The 18,986-nt window shown below is 42.8% G+C and overlaps 1 protein-coding gene across 3 annotated transcripts in view; it reads left to right on the forward strand.

The window, feature by feature from the left end:
* Positions 1 to 18,986, forward strand: part of VMP1 (vacuole membrane protein 1) — a 144,912-nt gene that overhangs the window by 103,403 nt on the left and 22,523 nt on the right. For all 3 annotated transcript variants that reach the window (XM_033183714.1, XM_033183715.1, XM_033183716.1), the window contains 3 exons: positions 2,526 to 2,606; positions 5,147 to 5,263; positions 13,354 to 13,415. In XM_033183714.1, the coding sequence (XP_033039605.1) occupies positions 2,526 to 2,606; positions 5,147 to 5,263; positions 13,354 to 13,415 (260 nt within the window). The remainder of the gene's footprint in view (positions 1 to 2,525; positions 2,607 to 5,146; positions 5,264 to 13,353; positions 13,416 to 18,986) is intronic.

The following is an 18,986-nucleotide window of genomic DNA, read 5'->3' on the forward strand; positions in this document are numbered from 1 at the left end:
AGGCGGAGCTTGCAGTGAGCTGAGATCCGGCCACTGCACTCCAGCCTGGGCGACAGAGTGAGACTCCGTCTCAAAAAAAAAAAAAAAAAATTTAAATAAAAATAGAAAATGCCCTTTGCTGCAGTATTTCAGTTGTTTAAAAATATTAAATCTTTGAGGCCTGGGGCAGTGGCTCAACACCTGTAATCCCAGCACTTTGGAAGACCAAGGTGGAAGGTCAGGAGTTTGAGACCAGCCTGACCAATATGATGAAACCCTATCTCTACTAAAAATACAAAAATTAGCTGGACGTGGTGGCATGCACCTGTAATCCCAGCTACTCGGGAGGCTGAGACAGGAGAATCGCTTGAACCCCGGAGGCGGAGTTTGCAGTGAGCCCAGATCACACCATTGCACTCCAACCTAGGCAACAAGAGTGAAACTTTGTCTCAAAAAAAAAAAAAATTAAATCTGATATAACTGAGTTAGTGAAAAAGTAAGTCTAATCCCAGAAAGAAAAATTAATAATTATCTCTTTGGAAATAGATTATAAAATTGCTAAATTTTGTTGTAAGATTTAATGATTAACTTTGAAAGCCTATGTATTTGGACTTGAAAGTGTTTATATTGACTGATTTTTTTTTAAATATAGTTTATTGGTTTGGTTTCTTTGATTTTCTCATCATCTTCAACAAGTAGAGTTAAGTTTTTTGTTTATTTGCTTTAATTTCAGTATTAACTACTGTGGTAACTTTGTAGGACTATTTTACACAGGATTATTTGTCAAAATGTTTTTGTAAGTGGGGATACACAGATTCTGTGCCAATTAGAGAAGTATATTTTTCAACTAGTTTGCTTTTTTGACTTTAAACTTTGTTTCTACTATCTATGATGGATCTGTCCAGCTTCTATATTCTCTTTATTGTCTTTTAGAAAGTTGAACTAAAGGCTGGGCGCAGTGGCTCACGCCTTTAATCTCAGCACTTTGGGAGGCCAAGGCAAGCAGATCACCTGAGGTCAGGAGTTCAAGACCGGCTTGACCAACGTGGTGAAACCTCCACTCTACCAAAAATACAAAATTAGCCGGGTGTGGTGGCAGGCGCCTATAATCCCAGCTACTGGGAAGGCTAAGGCAAGAGAATCACTTGAACCCGGGAAGCAGAGGTTCCAGTGAGCCGAGGTCGTCCCACTGTACTCCAGCCTGGGCAACAAGAGTGAAACTCTGTCCCAAAAAAAATTTTTAAAAAAAAGAAAGTTGGACTAAAGAGAGTGGAAGAGGTTCTATGATATGAAGACTTTATTAAGCATTTACACACAAAAAAAGCATTTACACATTAGCTCATTTTTTGTCTTACAAACTATTTTCATTGAAATTTGGATTCCAATATATGCCATTTCAAAACCAGAAAAGAATTAAAGTAAAATATTTGTAGCATCAACGTACTGAAAGAACTAGCCAGCCGAATGCATGTTTCAGCATGGGAGGAGGTAACAGAGTGAAATAAAAAGCACTGATTTCACAGTCTGAATATTGAATCATGTCCTGTCTTTGTCCCTAACTGACATTATGATCTTGATCACTTACCCTTTCTGAGTTGCAGTTTTCTGGTCTATAGATTGGATATAATAATATCTACTATACCTACACACCAGAATTATTGAAGGCTCAAATAAAATCATGGTGAGAATGTTTTACAAAACTAGCACAAGCTGTGCAAATGTAGGTTGTTCTTTTGCTTCTGGGATAATGAATGCTTAGTTATTGCCGCATAACTTTTTTTTCCATCTTCTGGCTAGTGATCGGTAGAGATGTCTTCATTGGCCATCTTGAAAAATCCTATGAATTTCTACCCTGCTATCAATTAGATATGAAATCTGGCAAATTATAGAAGAGAGGAAAAGGTAGATGTTGTAGGCCAGTGTTCCCAAACTAATAAATTGGTTCATGGTTACGTTACAATATTTTGTTAATCCTTAGAATATCCAGAGAGAATACTAAATTTAAAGTTACAGTGTTTTGGTTTATTCTTTTTTTTTTTTTTTTTTTTTGAGACGGAGTCTCGCTCTGTCGCCCAGGCTGGAGTGCTGTGGCCGGATCTCAACTCACTGCAAGCTCCGCCTCCTGGGTTCACGCCATTCTCCTGCCTCAGCCTCCCAGGTAGCTGGGACTACAGGCGCCGCCACCTCGCCCGGCTAGTTTTTTGTATTTTTAGTAGAGACGGGGTTTCACCGTGTTAGCCAGGATGGTCTCTATCTCCTGACCTCGTGATCCGCCCGTCTCGGCCTCCCAAAGTGCTGGGATTACAGGCTTGAGCCACCGCGCCCGGCCTGGTTTATTCTTAAAATGTGGTAAGAGCTTAACTTTAAGGATATAATATTCTATCATTATTTTACTTGTGTTTCAGTGAACAACCTACTGTGATTTTTTTCATCATTCATCTTATTAATCAGTGTCATCAGATTGTGAGATTTTTAATAAACTTGGAAAGAACCATCTTCCTTCTTTTCCTACTTTTCATTAATATTCTAAATTTGCCTTTTTACAGGACTTTGCCTCCCGGGCCAAACTGGCAGTTCAGAACCTAGTACAGAAAGTTGGATTTTTTGGAATTTTGGCCTGTGCTTCAGTAAGTGAATTGTATTAAAACAGAACTTTTACTAAGTGGTAGTGTTATATTTTGATCCATATATACTCCTGAATTAGCAAAAATGCTATCACTTTTATTGGGTATGTAATTTTGTGAATCATTCACTTTTTTTTTTTTTTTTTTTTTTAAGATGGAGTCTCCCTCTTGTCACCCAGGCTGGAGTGCAGTGGCATGATCTCAGCTCACTGCAACCTCCGTCTCCTGGGCTCAAGCAGTTCTCCTGCCTCAGTCTCCCTAGTAGCTGGGATTCCAGGCATATGCCCCCACACCTGTCTAATTTTTGTATTTTTAGTAGAGACAGGATCTCACCATGTTGCCCAGGCTGGTCTCAAACTCCTGGGCTCAAGTGATCCACCTGCCTCGGCCTCCTAAAGTGCTGGGATTACAGGCATGAGCTACCACACCTGGCCCATTCAACTTTTTTTTGGTTTTTTTTTTGAGACAGAGTTTTGCTCTTGTGACCCAGGCTGGAGTACAATGGTACAATCTCCGCTCATTACAACCTCCACCTCCTGGGTTCAAACGATTCTTCTGCCTCAGCCTCCCAAAGTAGCTGGGATTACAGACGCCCGCCACCACACCTAGCTAATTTTTTTGTATTTTTAGTTAAGACAGGGTTTCACCATGTTGACCAGGCTGGTCTTGAACTCCTGACCTCAGGTGAGCCACCGCACCCCGCCCAATTCAACTTATTAAATGAGCTGTTTTCTGTTGAATAGGTTCACATCTTGTTTATTGGCTTTTAAGTATTTCATCATGCAGTGATGACTTCAGACCTGAATGGTTTAAATCAGTAAGAATAAAAGAGAAAATCCATTCTTCCCATAAAGAATATATAACAAACTACGTTTAACCAAATAAGGATGACTTCATTCTTTCCTCAAATTTATAGATAAGAAGTCTTTTTCCAAAGTTTCAAGTATTAGTTACAAGGAAGAATTTATATAAAACCTGTGTAAAGCGATGTTAACTCATGGCTACTCTGATTTACGTATCTTAAATCCTTGTTTTGTTTGTTTGGTTTTTTTTGAGACAGAGTCTCCCTCTGTCGCCCAGGCTGGAGTGCAGTGGTGCAACCTCGGCTCACTGCAACCTCCACCTCCCAGGTTCAAGTGATTCTCCTGCCTTAGGCTCCCCAGTAGCTACATGCGCCACTACACCCAGCTAATTATTGTATTTTTAGTAGAGACAAGGTTTCACCATGTTGGCCAGGCTGGTCTCAAACTCCTGACCTCAAGTGATCCACCCACCTCGGCCTCCCAAAGTGCTGGGATTGTAGGCGTGAGACACTGTGCCTAGCCTACATATCTTAAATACTTTAAATTCATTTTCATTTCAACATAAGTTGGAACCTCATGATAAAGGAAAAAAGTTATAACTCATAGAGTTATGAGAGTCACATGAGCAAATATAAGAAATGGCAGGTGTAGTGCTGTGTCAATTATATTATTATATGGTTGTAAGAGATGAAATAATCCTAAAGCATTTGAATTTGGATGAGAAAAACAAAAATGAGTTATTGAATCCAAGTGTTGCTAACAAAGGAATACTTGAATTATAATTTAATTATGTGTTTTTTAAAGACCATATGTGACAAATATTTTTTAAATAACTAGCCTTTCAAAGTTCAAAAATGAAATTATATAAATTAATTGGCTTATTAATGGTTCAGCCAACAGCCACAAGGTCAGAGTACTTTCTGTAGGAGAAGAATGGATGAAGTGCTCAGAAATAGCTTACGGCTTCTTTGCATTTTTACATGAAACGTCTTTTAGCATTCTTAAAATGTGGGAATGTTTGGAAAAGGTATTTGTTGTGAATCACTTCTTTGTGTGGGACTGAGTATTCAAAACATCTGAATCTGTGTACTCTCATATTTCCACACTTGATCTTCTTTCTAAATTGTATCACATGGCCCTCAGACTTGGTGTCCCATAAAATAAAATAAAATAAAAATTATTAATATTTTACATTGAGAATAACAGCACATCCACCTGTAACTGTGTTTGAGAATTTATTAGAATGTTTGTTAATGATATGAGTGCTTTCCAAATAATGTTCACATTTCAAGCTAAAGATTTTGAACCCTCACTGCTGAAACAATCTTAAGGCTGTTTCTTCACTCATACCTCACCTTAGAAAACAGCCTCCAAATAGCTAGGAATCAACTGAATGGGATTAAATTCCTGCAGGTCCACTTCCTTTATCCATCCAGTTCTCATGTGATGGGTGCACACACAAACACACACACAGTGCCTTAGCCATGAGTAATATAAGCAAAAGGACACCTTGGTTTGCTGTGAGCAGATTGAACACCTAAGGTGAATATGAGACCCAGCTTCTAGACACATTAGAATGTTTCCCTAACCTGCTTTTGAACAATCCAGTACTGATCAAGGAACCCATATGTTGCTTTGCAGTGTAAGCAGGCTAAAAGCAGAATACCACATATCAATGGATGATAAAATTAAATTGTTCTTTGGATTATAATATGGAAGTCCTTCTTTTTCTCTTTATAGATTCCAAATCCTCTATTTGATCTGGCTGGAATAACGTGTGGACACTTTCTGGTACCTTTTTGGACCTTCTTTGGTGCAACCCTAATTGGAAAAGCAATAATAAAAATGCATATCCAGGTAATTATACCCCCTGATTAACTGCCTAAAGATGATGAACCCATTACAAGACAATGAAACATGCTTATTCCTAAGTGAATTATTTAGTTACTGTTTCTGCTTCTTTTGGTTGGTAGCTTACTTAGGTAATAAAGCATAGAATGTCATTTGGAATTAGCGATCTCCTTGTTTTCTTTCTTTTCTTCTTTCTTCATCCTTCCCTTCCTTCCTTCTTTCCTTCCTTTCTCTCTTTCTTTATTTTTTGCCCTGTGAAACTATTTATCCAGGACTTTTACCAAACAAAAATAGTGTTTGTGTGCAGAAAGATGCACATCATTTTTATATACACAGCCCAAAAAATGTAGTTTTTGTTTTGTTTTGTTTTACCAACCAGAAGCTGAGAGAATATTGCCATTCACTAATTCTTACTTTCTTTCACATACTCTATATATAGAGAGTATGTGAAGCAGTTCCTCTCATGGCACCAATATCCTTTACCAAAAAACAACCAGACGTTAGTGTGGGAGGAGAATGGGGAAGAAGAGGGTCTCTGAAGAGGCAAAGAGATGTAGGTTGTGGTCAGAGAAGTGAGAATCTGCTAGTCCTCAAAGCCACTCTTTTTTTTTTCTTTTTTTTTTTTTGAGATGGAGTCTCGCTCTGTCGCCCGGACTGGAGTGCAGTGGCCGGATCTCAGTTCACTGCAAGCTTCGCCCCCCGGGTTTACGCCATTCTCCTCCCTCAGCCTCCCGAGTAGCTGGGACTACAGGCGCCTGCCACCTCGCCCGGCTAGTTTTTTGTATTTTTTAGTAGAGACGGGGTTTCACCGTGTTAGCCAGGATGGTATCGATCTCCTGACCTCGTGATCCACCCGTCTCAGCCTCCCAAAGTGCTGGGATTACAGGCTTGAGCCACCGCACCCGGCCTCAAAGCCACTCTTAACAAAATCTTTAGAATGGAGGGTGTGTGTGTGTGTGTGTGTGTGTGTGTGTGTGTGTGTATGCACGCATATATGAATAGAGAGGAGAGAAAAGGCTAAGAATTTAAACGAAGGGAAAATGGATATGTGCTTCTAGAACTGTGATATGAATTACTTCCTTCTAAGGGCAGATCTCAATAGAATAAAATAAAAATTAACCTGGAAAGAATGTATTTTAAATCAGTGTGGTTTGTAACAAAGAATGGTGTTAACCAAAAGAAAGGAAAGAACAACCAGGCACGGTGGTTCACACCTGTAATCCCAGCACTTTGGTAGGCTGAGACAGGCAGATCATGAGGTCAGGATATCGAGACCATCCTGGCCAACATGGTGAAACCCCGTCTCTACTGAAAATGCAAAAATTAGCTGGGTGTGGTGGCGTGCGCTTGAAATCCCAGCTACTTGGGAGGCTGAGGCAGGAGAATCTCTTGAACCCGGGAGGTGGAGGTTGCAGTGAGCCAAGATTGCGCCACTGCACTCTAGCCGGGCAACAGAGCGAGACTCCGTCTCAAAAAAAGAAAGGAAAGAACAGTGAAGTTCTCTGCCATTGTATAATTCCATGATAATTACAAGTATATCTATCCCCAAAGTTTCTGTGTCATACCTCTCTACTTCCAGTTCTTAGAAGGGAAGAATGAAACAGGAAAACTTCAGCTGCTTCTACCTATCCAGTTTATAATCTTAGATTTTGGCATTTGGGTCAAGTTTATTGAGTCTGTCCTCTACTCTCCTGCCATAACCACTCAGAATTTCATGGATGTTTTTCCTACTTCAAGGAATATATTTCCTCCCATTTAAATTAATTATTTTGTTCAATCAGTGAACACAGGTTTTTTAATATTACAGTGCTAGTTACTATGGTTAAGATTTAATACTGGCCAGAGGCGGTGGCTAACGCCTGTAATCCCAGCACTTTGGGAGGCCAAGGCGGGTGGATCACTTGAGGTCAGGAGTTAAAGACCAGCCTGACCAACATGGAGAAACCCCGTCTCTACTAAAAATACAAAAATTAGCTGAGCATGGTGGCACATGCCTGTAGTCCCAGCTACTCAGGAGCCTGAGGCAGGAGAATCACTTAAACCCAGGAGGCAGAGGTTGCGGTGAGCCGAGTTCACGCCATTGCACTCCAGCCTGGGCAACAAAAGTGAAACTCTGTATCAAAAAAAAAAAAAAAAGATTTAATACCATACAGGATTTTTTTCAAATAATAAAATATGGTCAATAATACATTATTTTCAACGTATCTGAAAATAGGTTTTTCTGGCCGGGCACGGTGGCTCAAGCCTGTAATCCCAGCACTTTGGGAGGCCAAGACGGGCGGATCACAAGGTCAGGAGATCGAGACCATCCTGGCTAACATGGTGAAACCCTGTCTCTACTAAAAATACAAAAAACTAGCTGGGCGAGGTGGCGGCGCCTGTAGTCCCAGCTACTCGGGAGGCTGAGGCAGGAGAATGGCGTGAACCCGGGAGGCGGAGCTTGCAGTGAGCTGAGATCTGGCCACTGCACTCCAGCCTGGGTGACAGAGCGAGACTCTGTCTCAAAAAAAAAGAAAATAGGTTTTTCTTTAATCTTTAGAGTTGTTTCTAGAAGAGAGCTGTCATTTAGCTTCTTGGAGTCCTTAATACCTAAGTAAAAATAACAGATTATTTTATTTCATAACAAGAACTTCTCTAGAAATCCATGTTTTATGTGTCCTGCTTTATACCTCTTGAATGTAGTGCCTTTCTGTAAATTATGGTAAAACGTGTTAGGCCATAAGTACCCTATGTGTAGTGGTAAGATATGCAACTTATCAGACCTTTCATTTCAGAAAGATTTAAAACTAGTATATATTTAAACATACTCAGATTTTTTCAATTTATGATTATTTATTTATTTATTTATTTATTTTTGAGACAAGAGTCTCGCTCTGTCACCCAAGCTGGAGTGTGGTGGCACGATTTCAGCTCACTGCAACCTCCACCTTCCAGGTTCAAACAATTCTTTTGTCTCAGCCTCCAGAGTAAGTGGAACTACAGGACACAAGCCACCACACCCAGCTAATTTTGTATTTTTAGTAGAGACAGGGTTCACCATATTGGCCAGGTTGGTTGCAAACTCCTGACCTCGTGATCCGCCCACCTTGGCCTCCCAAAGTGCTGGGATTACAGGCATGATCCACTGCGCCTGGCCGATGATTAATTTTTTTATGGAACTTCACACTTTAAAGCATTTATCTATATGATTTAATTTTTACACTCCTGAAGAGAGGAATTACTGTACCCATTTTGTAATTCTCAGAGGTAGGGAGGTTAATAAGTAATAGTTCCTTAAAAGAGTAAGTAACAGCTGGAATTTGAACCCAAGTCTTTTGACTTCAAGTTCAGTGTTCTTTCCATTCTTTTGCATTGCCTTCTTAACTTTAATGTATTGATATGATTAAGGAAATTGAATTGTTTAACGCCTGCTATTGATCAGGACCTGTGCAAGGTAATTTGCAGTGATTATCTCATGGCAGACAATCCTGAGAGGTCGTTATTAACCACATTTCATAGATGAGGGAATTATGTTAGAGAAGGTAAAATACTTGCCTAAGGCCCTAGAATTCAAACCAAGCTCTGTCAAGGTAAAGCTCATTCCCTGTATCTATGTGAAAGAAAAAAAGAAAAAGAAAGATAAAATCCATTTATGTTTCTGAAAGGAAAGAATCCTGGCCGGGCGCGGTGGCTCAAGCCTGTAATCCCAGCACTTTGGGAGGCCGAGTCGGGTGGATCACGAGGTCAGGAGATCGAGACCATCCTGGCTAACACGGTGAAACCCCGTCTCTACTAAAAAATACAAAAAACTAGCCGGGCGAGGTGGTGGGCGCCTGTAGTCCCAGCTGCTCGGGAGGCTGAGGCAGGAGAATGGCGTGAACCCGGGAGGCGGAGCTTGCAGTGAGCTGAGATCCGGCCACAGCACTCCAGCCTGGGCGACAGAGCGAGACTCCGTCTCAAAAAAAAAAAAAAAAAAAAAAAAAGAAAGGAAAGAATCCAAGTTCCTTCGCTAAACCAAGACCATGGGATGTGTTTGCTGTGTTCCATCGTATCATGGTGACATACTTTGTAAAGGCATATCACTTGATGTACATCCAGATGTAGCTTAGGGTAACAAACATTTCTCATTGTATGGGTAAACAATATTAGTAATATAAACATTTTAACCATTCTGAAATAATAGTGGGAAAGCCACACACACACACCGATTTTTTTCTACCCTAATAATAAACCTGTCTCCTTGTCTGCTTTTCTTTCTTCCCTTTTTCCTCAGCTTAAAATTAGACAACCTTCTTTAATAAATATTGCTGTTTTTATTGATGTCTTCCTATTAACTTTCCCCTAAAAGATTCAAATCAATCTACCTTTGATGTTAGATCAGATTTCCCCTTCCGCTGCATGGGGTCAAGTCCTCTGTCTGTAGAAGTATCCTTAGATAGGAAAAGGCATGAGAAGAGTATCTTTTTAGAAAAAATTTTTAAACAAGTAGTATCCTTAGAGACATTACCTTTGTCCCAAATAATGAAGAAAGGCAACATACTCATTTATGTTATTTCATGTACCATTTAATTTACTTACTGTACCCTTAAAATACATCAGTGTTCTTTATTATCTCTCTACCTTCACACCCACCAGCACACACACAGTATTATAAACTCCCAGGAGGGCAGATATTTTTGTCTGTTGGTTCACTGATGTATTATAATGTCTAGAATAGCATCTGGCAGATAGTAGGCACTAAATATTTAATAACTGAATCTGTCTTAAGATTCTTCTTTCCAGCCAGGCACGGTGGCTCACGCCTATAATCCCAGCACTTTGGGAGGCCGAGGCAGGCGGATCACGAGGTCAGGAGATCGAGACTATCCTGGCTAACACGGTGAAACCCCGTCTCTACTTAAAAGATTAGCTGGGCATGGTGGTGGGCGCCTGTAGTCCCAGCTACTTGGGATGCTGAGGCAGGAGAATGGCGTGAACCCAGGAGATGGAGCTTGCAATGAGCCCAGATCAAGCCACTGCGCTCCAGCCTGGGCAACAGAGCGAGACTCCGTCTCAAAAAAAAAAAAAAAAAAAAAAAAAAATCTTCTTTCCAATGAAGGACTTCTTTTACAGATGGTTCCATCTTTGTTCATTCTAGCACAATTAGTTCCTCCCTCCCATGTCTTTTTTCCTCCTCCTCTACCCTTTCCTTTGTTTCTTCTATGCATGTGGTTAAGAGGGCTCTTCAGTGGTCTGTGCCTTTTGTTTATTTTGTAGAATTCCCACTCAGATCTCCAGCCTGAAAGGCTAAGTTCTTAAGTTTGTGACACATTTTTTGTCTTACGCAGAACAGTGACTTTGCAAGCTGCTACATATAAAAAGAAAATCTTGTTTTGCTGTTTTGCATTGAAATTGTGCAATTATTTAGGCATTGATTGTTAAGAAATGATGGTAGGGAAAGTTCATGGTGATGAAATCACTGAAAGGCAAGAACTACTAGCTCTGTTGATTAATAGAAGATTTATAGCTCTGGCCGGGTGCGGTGGCTCAAGCCTGTAATCCCAGCACTTTGGGAGGCCGAGACGGGCGGATCACGAGGTCAGGAGATCGAGACCATCCTGGCTAACACGGTGAAACCCCGTCTCTACTAAAAAAAATATAAAAACTAGCCGGGCGAGGTGGCGGGCGCCTGTAGTCCCAGCTACCCGGGAGGCTGAGGCAGAAGAATAGCATAAACCCGGGAGGCGGAGCTTGCAGTGAACTGAGATCCGGCCACTGCACTCCAGTCCGGGCGACAGAGCGACACTCCGCCTCAAAAAAAAAAAAAAAAAAAGATTCATAGCTCTAAATAACTGGTTTTTGGTATAGACCCCCAGCTTTTCTCCACAAATTATCTGTAACAATTGCCTTGTTAGCTTATAATATTTACACACCAATTGTATACCTTTGCCTTATTAGTCGTCTTGACAGAAATAATGTACATTAGTCTAACCTGTCCAGGTTCCTGAGATTCATAGTGAGTGGATAAAAAGAAGACTGCTGTTGGCTGGGCGCAGTGGCTCACGCCTGTAATCCCAGCACTTTGGGAGGCCGAGGTGGGCGGATCACGAGGTCAGGAGATCGAGACCATCCTGGCTAACACGGGGAAACCCCATCTCTACTAAAAACACAAAAAATTAATAACTTGCTGTAATTCGTTAAAAAATAACTTGCTGTTATTAGCCAGGCATGGTGGCAGGCGCCTGTAGTCCCAGCACTTTGGGAGGCCGAGGCAGGTGGATCACCAGGTCAGGAGTTCGAGACCATCCTGGCCAGCATGGTGAAACCCCATCTCTACTAAAAACACAAAAATTTTCCAGGTGTGTTGTCGTGCACCTGTAATCCCAGCTACTTCGGAGGCTGAGGTAGGAGAATCACTTGACCCTGGGAGGCGGAGGTTGTAGTAAGCCAAGATGGCACCACTGCACTCCAGCCTGGGCAACAGAGGGAGACTCTGTCTCAAAAAAAGAAAGAAAAAAAAAAAGGGCCAAGTGCAATGACTTATGCCTGTAATCCCAGCACTTTGGGAGGCTGAGGCAGATGGATCACCTGAGGTCGGGAGTTTGAGACCAGCCTGACCAATATAGAGAAACACCGTCTCTACTAAAAATACAAAAAAAAATTAATTGGGCTTGGTGGCGCATCCCTGTAATCCAGCTACTTGGGAGGCTGAGGCAGGAGAATCAGTTGAACCCAGGAGGTAGAGGTTGCAGTGAGCTGAGATCACGCCATTACACTCCAGCCTGGGTAACAAGAGCGAAACTGTCTCAAAAATGAATACTAAGTTGATAACATTTGAATTAAATGTTATCTTTTATTAATATTTTATTTATTATTTATTTATTTATTTATTGAGATGGAGTCTCCTCACTCTGTTGTCAGGCTGGAGTGGAGTGGTGCGATCCTGGCTCACTGCCACCTCCACCTCCTGGGTTCAAGCAATTCTTCTGCCTCAGCCTCCCAAGTAGCTGAGACTACAGGCACATGTCACCATGCCCAGCTAATTTTTGTATTTTTAGTAGAGACAGGGTTTCACCATGTTGGCCAGGATGGAAATGTTATATTTTATTTTTAAAGAAATTTAGGCTGGGCGCAGTGGCTCAAGCCTGTAATCCCAGCACTTGGGGAGGCTGAGGCAGATGGATCACCTGAGGTCGGGAGTTTGAGACCAGCCTGACCAATATAGAGAAACACCGTCTCTACTAAAAAATACAAAAAAAAATTAATTGGGCTTGGTGGCGCATCCCTGTAATCCCAGCTACTTGGGAGGCTGAGGCAGGAGAATCAGTTGAACCCAGGAGGTAGAGGTTGCAGTGAGCTGAGATCACGCCATTACACTCCAGCCTGGGTAACAAGAGCGAAACTGTCTCAAAAATGAATACTAAGTTGATAACATTTGAATTAAATGTTATCTTTTATTAATATTTTATTTATTTATTTATTTATTTATTGAGATGGAGTCTCCTCACTCTGTTGTCAGGCTGGAGTGGAGTGGTGCGATCCTGGCTCACTGCCACCTCCACCTCCTGGGTTCAAGCAATTCTTCTGCCTCAGCCTCCCAAGTAGCTGAGACTACAGGCACATGTCACCATGCCCAGCTAATTTTTGTATTTTTAGTAGAGACAGGGTTTCACCATGTTGGCCAGGATGGAAATGTTATATTTTATTTTTAAAGAAATTTAGGCTGGGCGCAGTGGCTCAAGCCTGTAATCCCAGCACTTTGGGAGGCCGAGACGGGCGGATCACAAGGTCAGGAGATTGAGACCATCCTGGCTAATACGGTGAAACCCCGTCTCTACTAAAAAATACAAAAATCTAGCCGGGCGAGGTGGCGGACACCTGTAGTCCCAGCTACTCGGGAAGCTGAGGCAGGGGAATGGCATAAACCCAGGAGGCGGAGCTTGCAGTGAGCTGAGATCCGGCCACTGAGCTCCAGCCTGGGCGACAAGCGAGACTCTGTCTCAAAAAAAAAAAAAAAGAAATTTAAAAATTGCAGTTAGGGGCACAATCTTACCTCTTTAGACTATTACCAGAATTGTGAATTTATGTTGGTTTTTTGATGACTAAATAATTTATTTTAACTGGTGTTTTCTTTACAGAAAATTTTTGTTATAATAACATTCAGCAAGCACATAGTGGAGCAAATGGTGGCTTTCATTGGGTAAGTAGTTCTTTAAGGACTAATATTAATATAATTACTGTTTAAATGGCAGTAAATGTGTACAAGACTGAATTGAAATAGAATTTTTGACATAGTTCTTTATTTTTTGAGAAGGAAAAATAACTTGCTGTTATTAGTAAATGAAGATTTTCTTGTTCTATAGTAGGGAAGGATAAAGCTCACATTATCCCTGTTTAATTGTAAATGAAACATCTGTCAAGTCATATAATTCTGGGTTTAAAAGAAGCTTTGGGGTTTGAATCTGTAGCCCCACCAAAGAAATAAGAAACTCTCTTTATATAAAAGATATGTGTATATCCTTACAGTTTAATGGTGCTTTAGTACAATGCTGTGATTTTTGGCCAAACTAGATGCCAGATACACAGCCACATTTAATGTAAATATAAATCTTACATAAAATTTTAGTATTTTATGTAAAACCTAGCTGGCCGTGGTAGCAGGCACCTGTAGTCCCAGCTACTCAGGAGGCTGAGGCAGGAGAATCGCTTGAACCTGGGAGGCAGAGGTTGTGGTGAGCCAAGATCATGCCATTGCACTCCAGCCTGGGTGACAGAACAAGACACCATCTCAAAAAAAAAAATAGCATTTCATTAAATAAGTCATGTTAGATGGCATAATATTAACAAAATATGTCAGGTCTCTATTACTTCACTAGAGAAAAATTAGGTTATTTTATTTATTTATTTATTTATTTATTTTTTTTTTTTTTTTTTTTTTTTTTTTTTTTTTTTTTGAGACGGAGTCTCACTCTGTCGCCCAGGCTGGAGTGCAGTGGCCGGATCTCAGCTCACTGCAAGCTCGGCCTCCCGGGTTTACGCCATTCTCCTGCCTCAGCCTCCTGTGTAGCTGGAACTACAGGCGCCCGCCACCTCGCCCGGCTAGTGTTTTGTATTTTTCAGTAGAGACGGGGTTTCACTGTGTTCGCCAGGATGGTCTCGATCTCCTGACCTCGTGATCCGCCCATCTCGGCCTCCCAAAGTGCTGGGATTACAGGCTTGAGCCACCGCGCCCGGCCAAAATTAGGTTATTTTAAAAGGTTAAACTGGCCAGGCACGGTGACTGACGTCTATAATCCCAGCACTTCAGGAGGCCAAGGCAAGTGGATCACAAGGTCAGGAGTTCGAGACCAGCCTGGCCAATATGGTGAAATCCCATCTCTACTAAAAATACAAATATTAGCCTGGGGTGGTGGTGGGTGCCTATAGTCCCAGCTACTCGAAGGCTGAGGTAGGAGAATCGCTTGAACCCGTGAGGCGGAGGTTGCAGTCAGCTGAGATCCTGCCACTGCACTCTAGCCTGGGCAACACAGTGAGCTCTGTCCCAAAAAATAAAAAATAAAAATAAATAATAAAAGGCTAAACTATCCAAAGCTTTTATTTTTGTGTTTAGTTTTAAGAAGTGATGAAGACCAGTTTTAACATAAGATTTAAATGATATTCTCACAAAATTATAGAGTTCAGTTTAATAAAACAGTAAAGGCACATTTTGTTGGATTAATCAGATTAACTTTCAGCTGGAATATGAACACTATTGCCTATTAAATTGCAATAAGGCTGGGCACAGGGGCTCATGCCTGTAATACCAGCACTTTAGGAGGCTGAGGCGGGTGGGGGGGATCACCTGAGATTGGGAGTTCGAGACCAGCCTGACCAACATGGAGAAACCCCATCTCTACTAAAAATAAAATTAGCCAGGCATGGTGGCACATGCCTGTAATCCCAGCTACTAGAGAGGCTGAGGCAGGAGAATTGCTTGAACCTGGGAGGCAGAGGTTATGGTGAGCCGAGATCGCGCCATTGCACTCCAGCATGGGCAACAAGAGCGAAACTCCATCTCAAAAAAAAAAAAAAGAAATAAAAAATACATTGCAGGGCTGGGCGCGGTGGCTCAAGCCTGTAATCCCAGCACTTTGGGAGGCCGAGACGGGCGGATCACGCGGTCAGGAGATCGAGACTATCCTGGCTAACACGGTGAAACCCCGTCTCTACTAAAAATACAAAAAACTAGCCGGGCGAGGTGGCGGGCGGCTGTAGTCCCAGCTACTCGGGAGGCAGAGGCAGGAGAATGGCGTAAACCCGGGAGGCGGAGCTTGCAGTGAGCTGAGATCCGGCCACCGCCCTCCAGCCTGGGCGACAGAGCAAGACTCCGTCTCAAAAAAATATATATATATATACATTGCAATAAGACCAAAAGTTGTTAGGTTTTTAATTCGTTATTATAGTGGAGAGGTTTTCTTTTCATTCAGTAGTACAGCTGCCCCATGGTGGAAAAGTGTCAAGTTTAAATGCCCTTTGTTTAGTTTTAATGTAAATCTTTATCTTAAAAGCCACTTACAGGCCGGGCGCAGTGGCTCAAGCCTGTAATCCCAGCACTTTGGGAGGCCGAGACGGGCGGATCACGAGGTCAGGAGATCGAGACCATCCTGGCTAAAACGGTGAAACCCCGTCTCTACTAAAAAAATACAAAAAACTAGCCGGGTGCGGTGGCGGGCGCCTGTAGTCCCAGCTACTCCGGAGGCTGAGGCAGGAGAATGGCGTGAACCCGGGAGGCGGAGCTTGCAGTGAGCTGAGATCCGGCCACTGCACTCCAGCCTGGGCGACAGAGCGAGACTCCTCCTCAAAAAAAAAAAAAAGCCTGTAATCCCAGCACTTTGGGAGGCCGAGAAGGGCGGATCACGAGGTCAGGAGATGGAGACCATCCTGGCTAACATGGTGAAACCCTGTCTCTACTAAAAAATACAAAAAACTAGCCGGGCGAGATGGCGGGCGCCTGTAGTCCCAGCTACTCCGGAGGCTGAGGCAGGAGAATGGCGTAAACCCGGGAGGCGGAGCTTGCAGTGAGCTGAGATCCGGCCACTGCACTCCAGCCTGGGCGACAGAGCCAGACTCCGTCTCAAAAAAAAAAAGCCAAAACTCCTTACCAGGGTTTTTTTTTTTTTTTTTTTTTTTTTTTTTTTTTTTTTTTGAGACGGAGTCTCGCTCTGTCGCCGGGGCTGGAGTGCAGTGGCCGGATCTCAGCTCACTGCAAGCTCCGCCTCCGGGTTTACCGCCATTCTCCTGCCTCAGCCTCCGAGTAGCTGGGACTACAGGCGCCCGCCACCTCGCCCGGCTAGTTTTTTGTATTTTTTGGTAGAGACGGGGTTTCACAGTGTTAGCCAGGATGGTCTCGATCTCCTGACCTCGTGATCCGCCCGCCTCGGCCTCCCAAAGTGCTGGGATTACAGGCTTGAGCCACCGCGCCCGGCCCTTACCAGGGTTTATAAGCCCTCCCTGTGTTATCTGTCCCCTCTAGTTTTCTCTGCTCAAACCACTTTGTCCATATTTGAGTCTCCCACCACTGGTCTTTGCTTGTGCTTTTCTCTTTGCCTAGTTCAAGATTTCTCAACCTTGCCACTATTGACTTTTTTAAGACCAGATAATTACTTGTTATAGGGAACTGTCCTGTGCAGTATAAGAGATGTAGCACCATCTTTCTCCTCTGCTCACTGCATGCTGCTAGTACCTTCCAATCATGACAATCACAAATGTCTCCAGACATTGCCAAACGTCACATGGGGAAGAGACCTACCACCCTCATTGAGAATCACTGGCCTAAACAGTGTCCTTTAGATTTTAGCCATTGCATTCTCAGAAACCTTTCCCTGACTTGATCTAATACCATCTTTACCAGGGGCCTTTCTTCAAAGCAACAATATACTACATGCACTTATATTGTTACACTTACGTTTGTAGGAGTGTGTGATTACTATCTTTTTACTGTTAACCTGTAAGCTTCTCTAAGGAAAAGATTATGTCTATTTTTGTTTACTGTTATGTCCACCGAACCTGGCATCTTGACTGACATATAGTAGATGCTCTGTAAATCTGCTGAATAAATGAACACATGACCAGTACAAATTAGAAAATCATAGATATAGCCCAGATTCTTCTATTTCCCCAGACTTTAGAGTTTTTATGAAATTATATTATTTATCTATGGTAAATAGAGATGCCTTTAAGCGGCCGGGCGCGGTGGCTCAAGCCTGTAATCGCAGCACTTTGGGAGGCCGAGACGGACGGATCACGAGGTCAGGAGATCGAGACCATCCTGGCTAACACGGTGAAACCCCGTCTCTACTAAAAATACAAAAAACTAGCCGGCGAGGTGGCGGGCGCCTGTGGTCCCAGCTACTCGGAAGGCTGAGGCAGGAGAATGGCGTGAACCCGGGAGGCGGAGCTTGCAGTGAGCTGAGATCCGGCCACTGCACTCCAGACCAGGCGACAGAGCAAGACTCCGTCTCAAAAAAAAAAAAAAGAAATGCCTTTAAGCTTAGGCCAATGTAGTTAAGTCAGAATATCTTATGTCTTTCTTTTTTTTTTTTTTTTTTGTGACAGAGTCTCACTCTGTCACCCAGCCTGGAGTACAGTGGCACGATCTCAGCTCACTTCAAGCTCCGCCTCCTGGGTTCACGCCATTCTCCTACCTCAGCCTCCCAAGTAGCTGGGACTACAGGCACCCACCACCACGCCTGGCTAATTTTTTGTATTTTTATTTTTTTATTTTTTATTTATTTATTTATTTATTTTTTGAGACGGAGTTTCGCTCTGTCGCCCAGGCTGGAGTGCAGTGGCCGGATCTCAGCTCACTGCAAGCTCCTCCTCCCGGGTTTATGCCATTCTCCTGCCTCAGCCTCCCGAGTAGCTGGGACTACAGGCGCCCGCCACCTCGCCCGGCTAGTTTCTGTATTTTTTAGTAGAGACAGGGTTTCACCGTGTTAGCCAGGATGGTCTCGATCTCCTGACCTCGTGATCCGCCCGTCTCGGCCTCCCAAAGTGCTGGGATTACAGGCTTGAGCCACCGCGCCCGGCCAATTTTTTGTATTTTTAAGAGAGACAGGGTTTCACCATGTTAGCCAGGATGGTCTTAATCTCCTCACCTCGTGATCCACCTGCCTCGGCCCCCCAAAGTGCTGGGATTACAGGCGTGAGCCACCGCACCCGACCTATTTTACGTCTTTCAAAGTCAGTAATTTATTTTAAACCCCACTAGCATATCCCCTCAAAAAATTCCAGTGATCCTTTACTCTTAAAGATAAGATGGTCTTGAATATAGTTATGCTAAAATATTCAAGACCTACTGGATTCAGATTTGTATTGAATTAAATGAGTTGTGTCGTATTTGAAAAATTATTTTCAGGAGCAGATGTTGGAATGTCCTGATGATCCTTATCATTTTCCCAGCACTGTCTACAGGGATTACCTCAGCTACTTCTGTTTTCCTTTCTTTTCTTTTTTTTTTTTTTGAGGCAGAGTTTCACTGTTGTTGCCCAGGCTGGAGTACAATGGTGCGATCTTAGAACTCGGCTCACCGCAACCTCCACCTCTGGGGTTCAAGCAGTTCTCCTGACTCAGCCTCCCGAGTAGCTGGGGTTACAGGCATGTGCCATCACACCCGGCTAATTTTTTATGTTTAATAGGGGCGGGTTTTCTCCGTGTTGGTTGGGCTGGTCTCGAACTCCTGACCTCAGGTGATACGCCCACCTAGGCTTCCCAAAGTGCTGGAATTACAGGC

Source organism: Trachypithecus francoisi, unplaced genomic scaffold (assembly GCF_009764315.1).
Source record: "Trachypithecus francoisi isolate TF-2019V2 unplaced genomic scaffold, Tfra_2.0 Lachesis_group20, whole genome shotgun sequence".
Classification (NCBI taxonomy): domain Eukaryota; kingdom Metazoa; phylum Chordata; class Mammalia; order Primates; family Cercopithecidae; genus Trachypithecus; species Trachypithecus francoisi.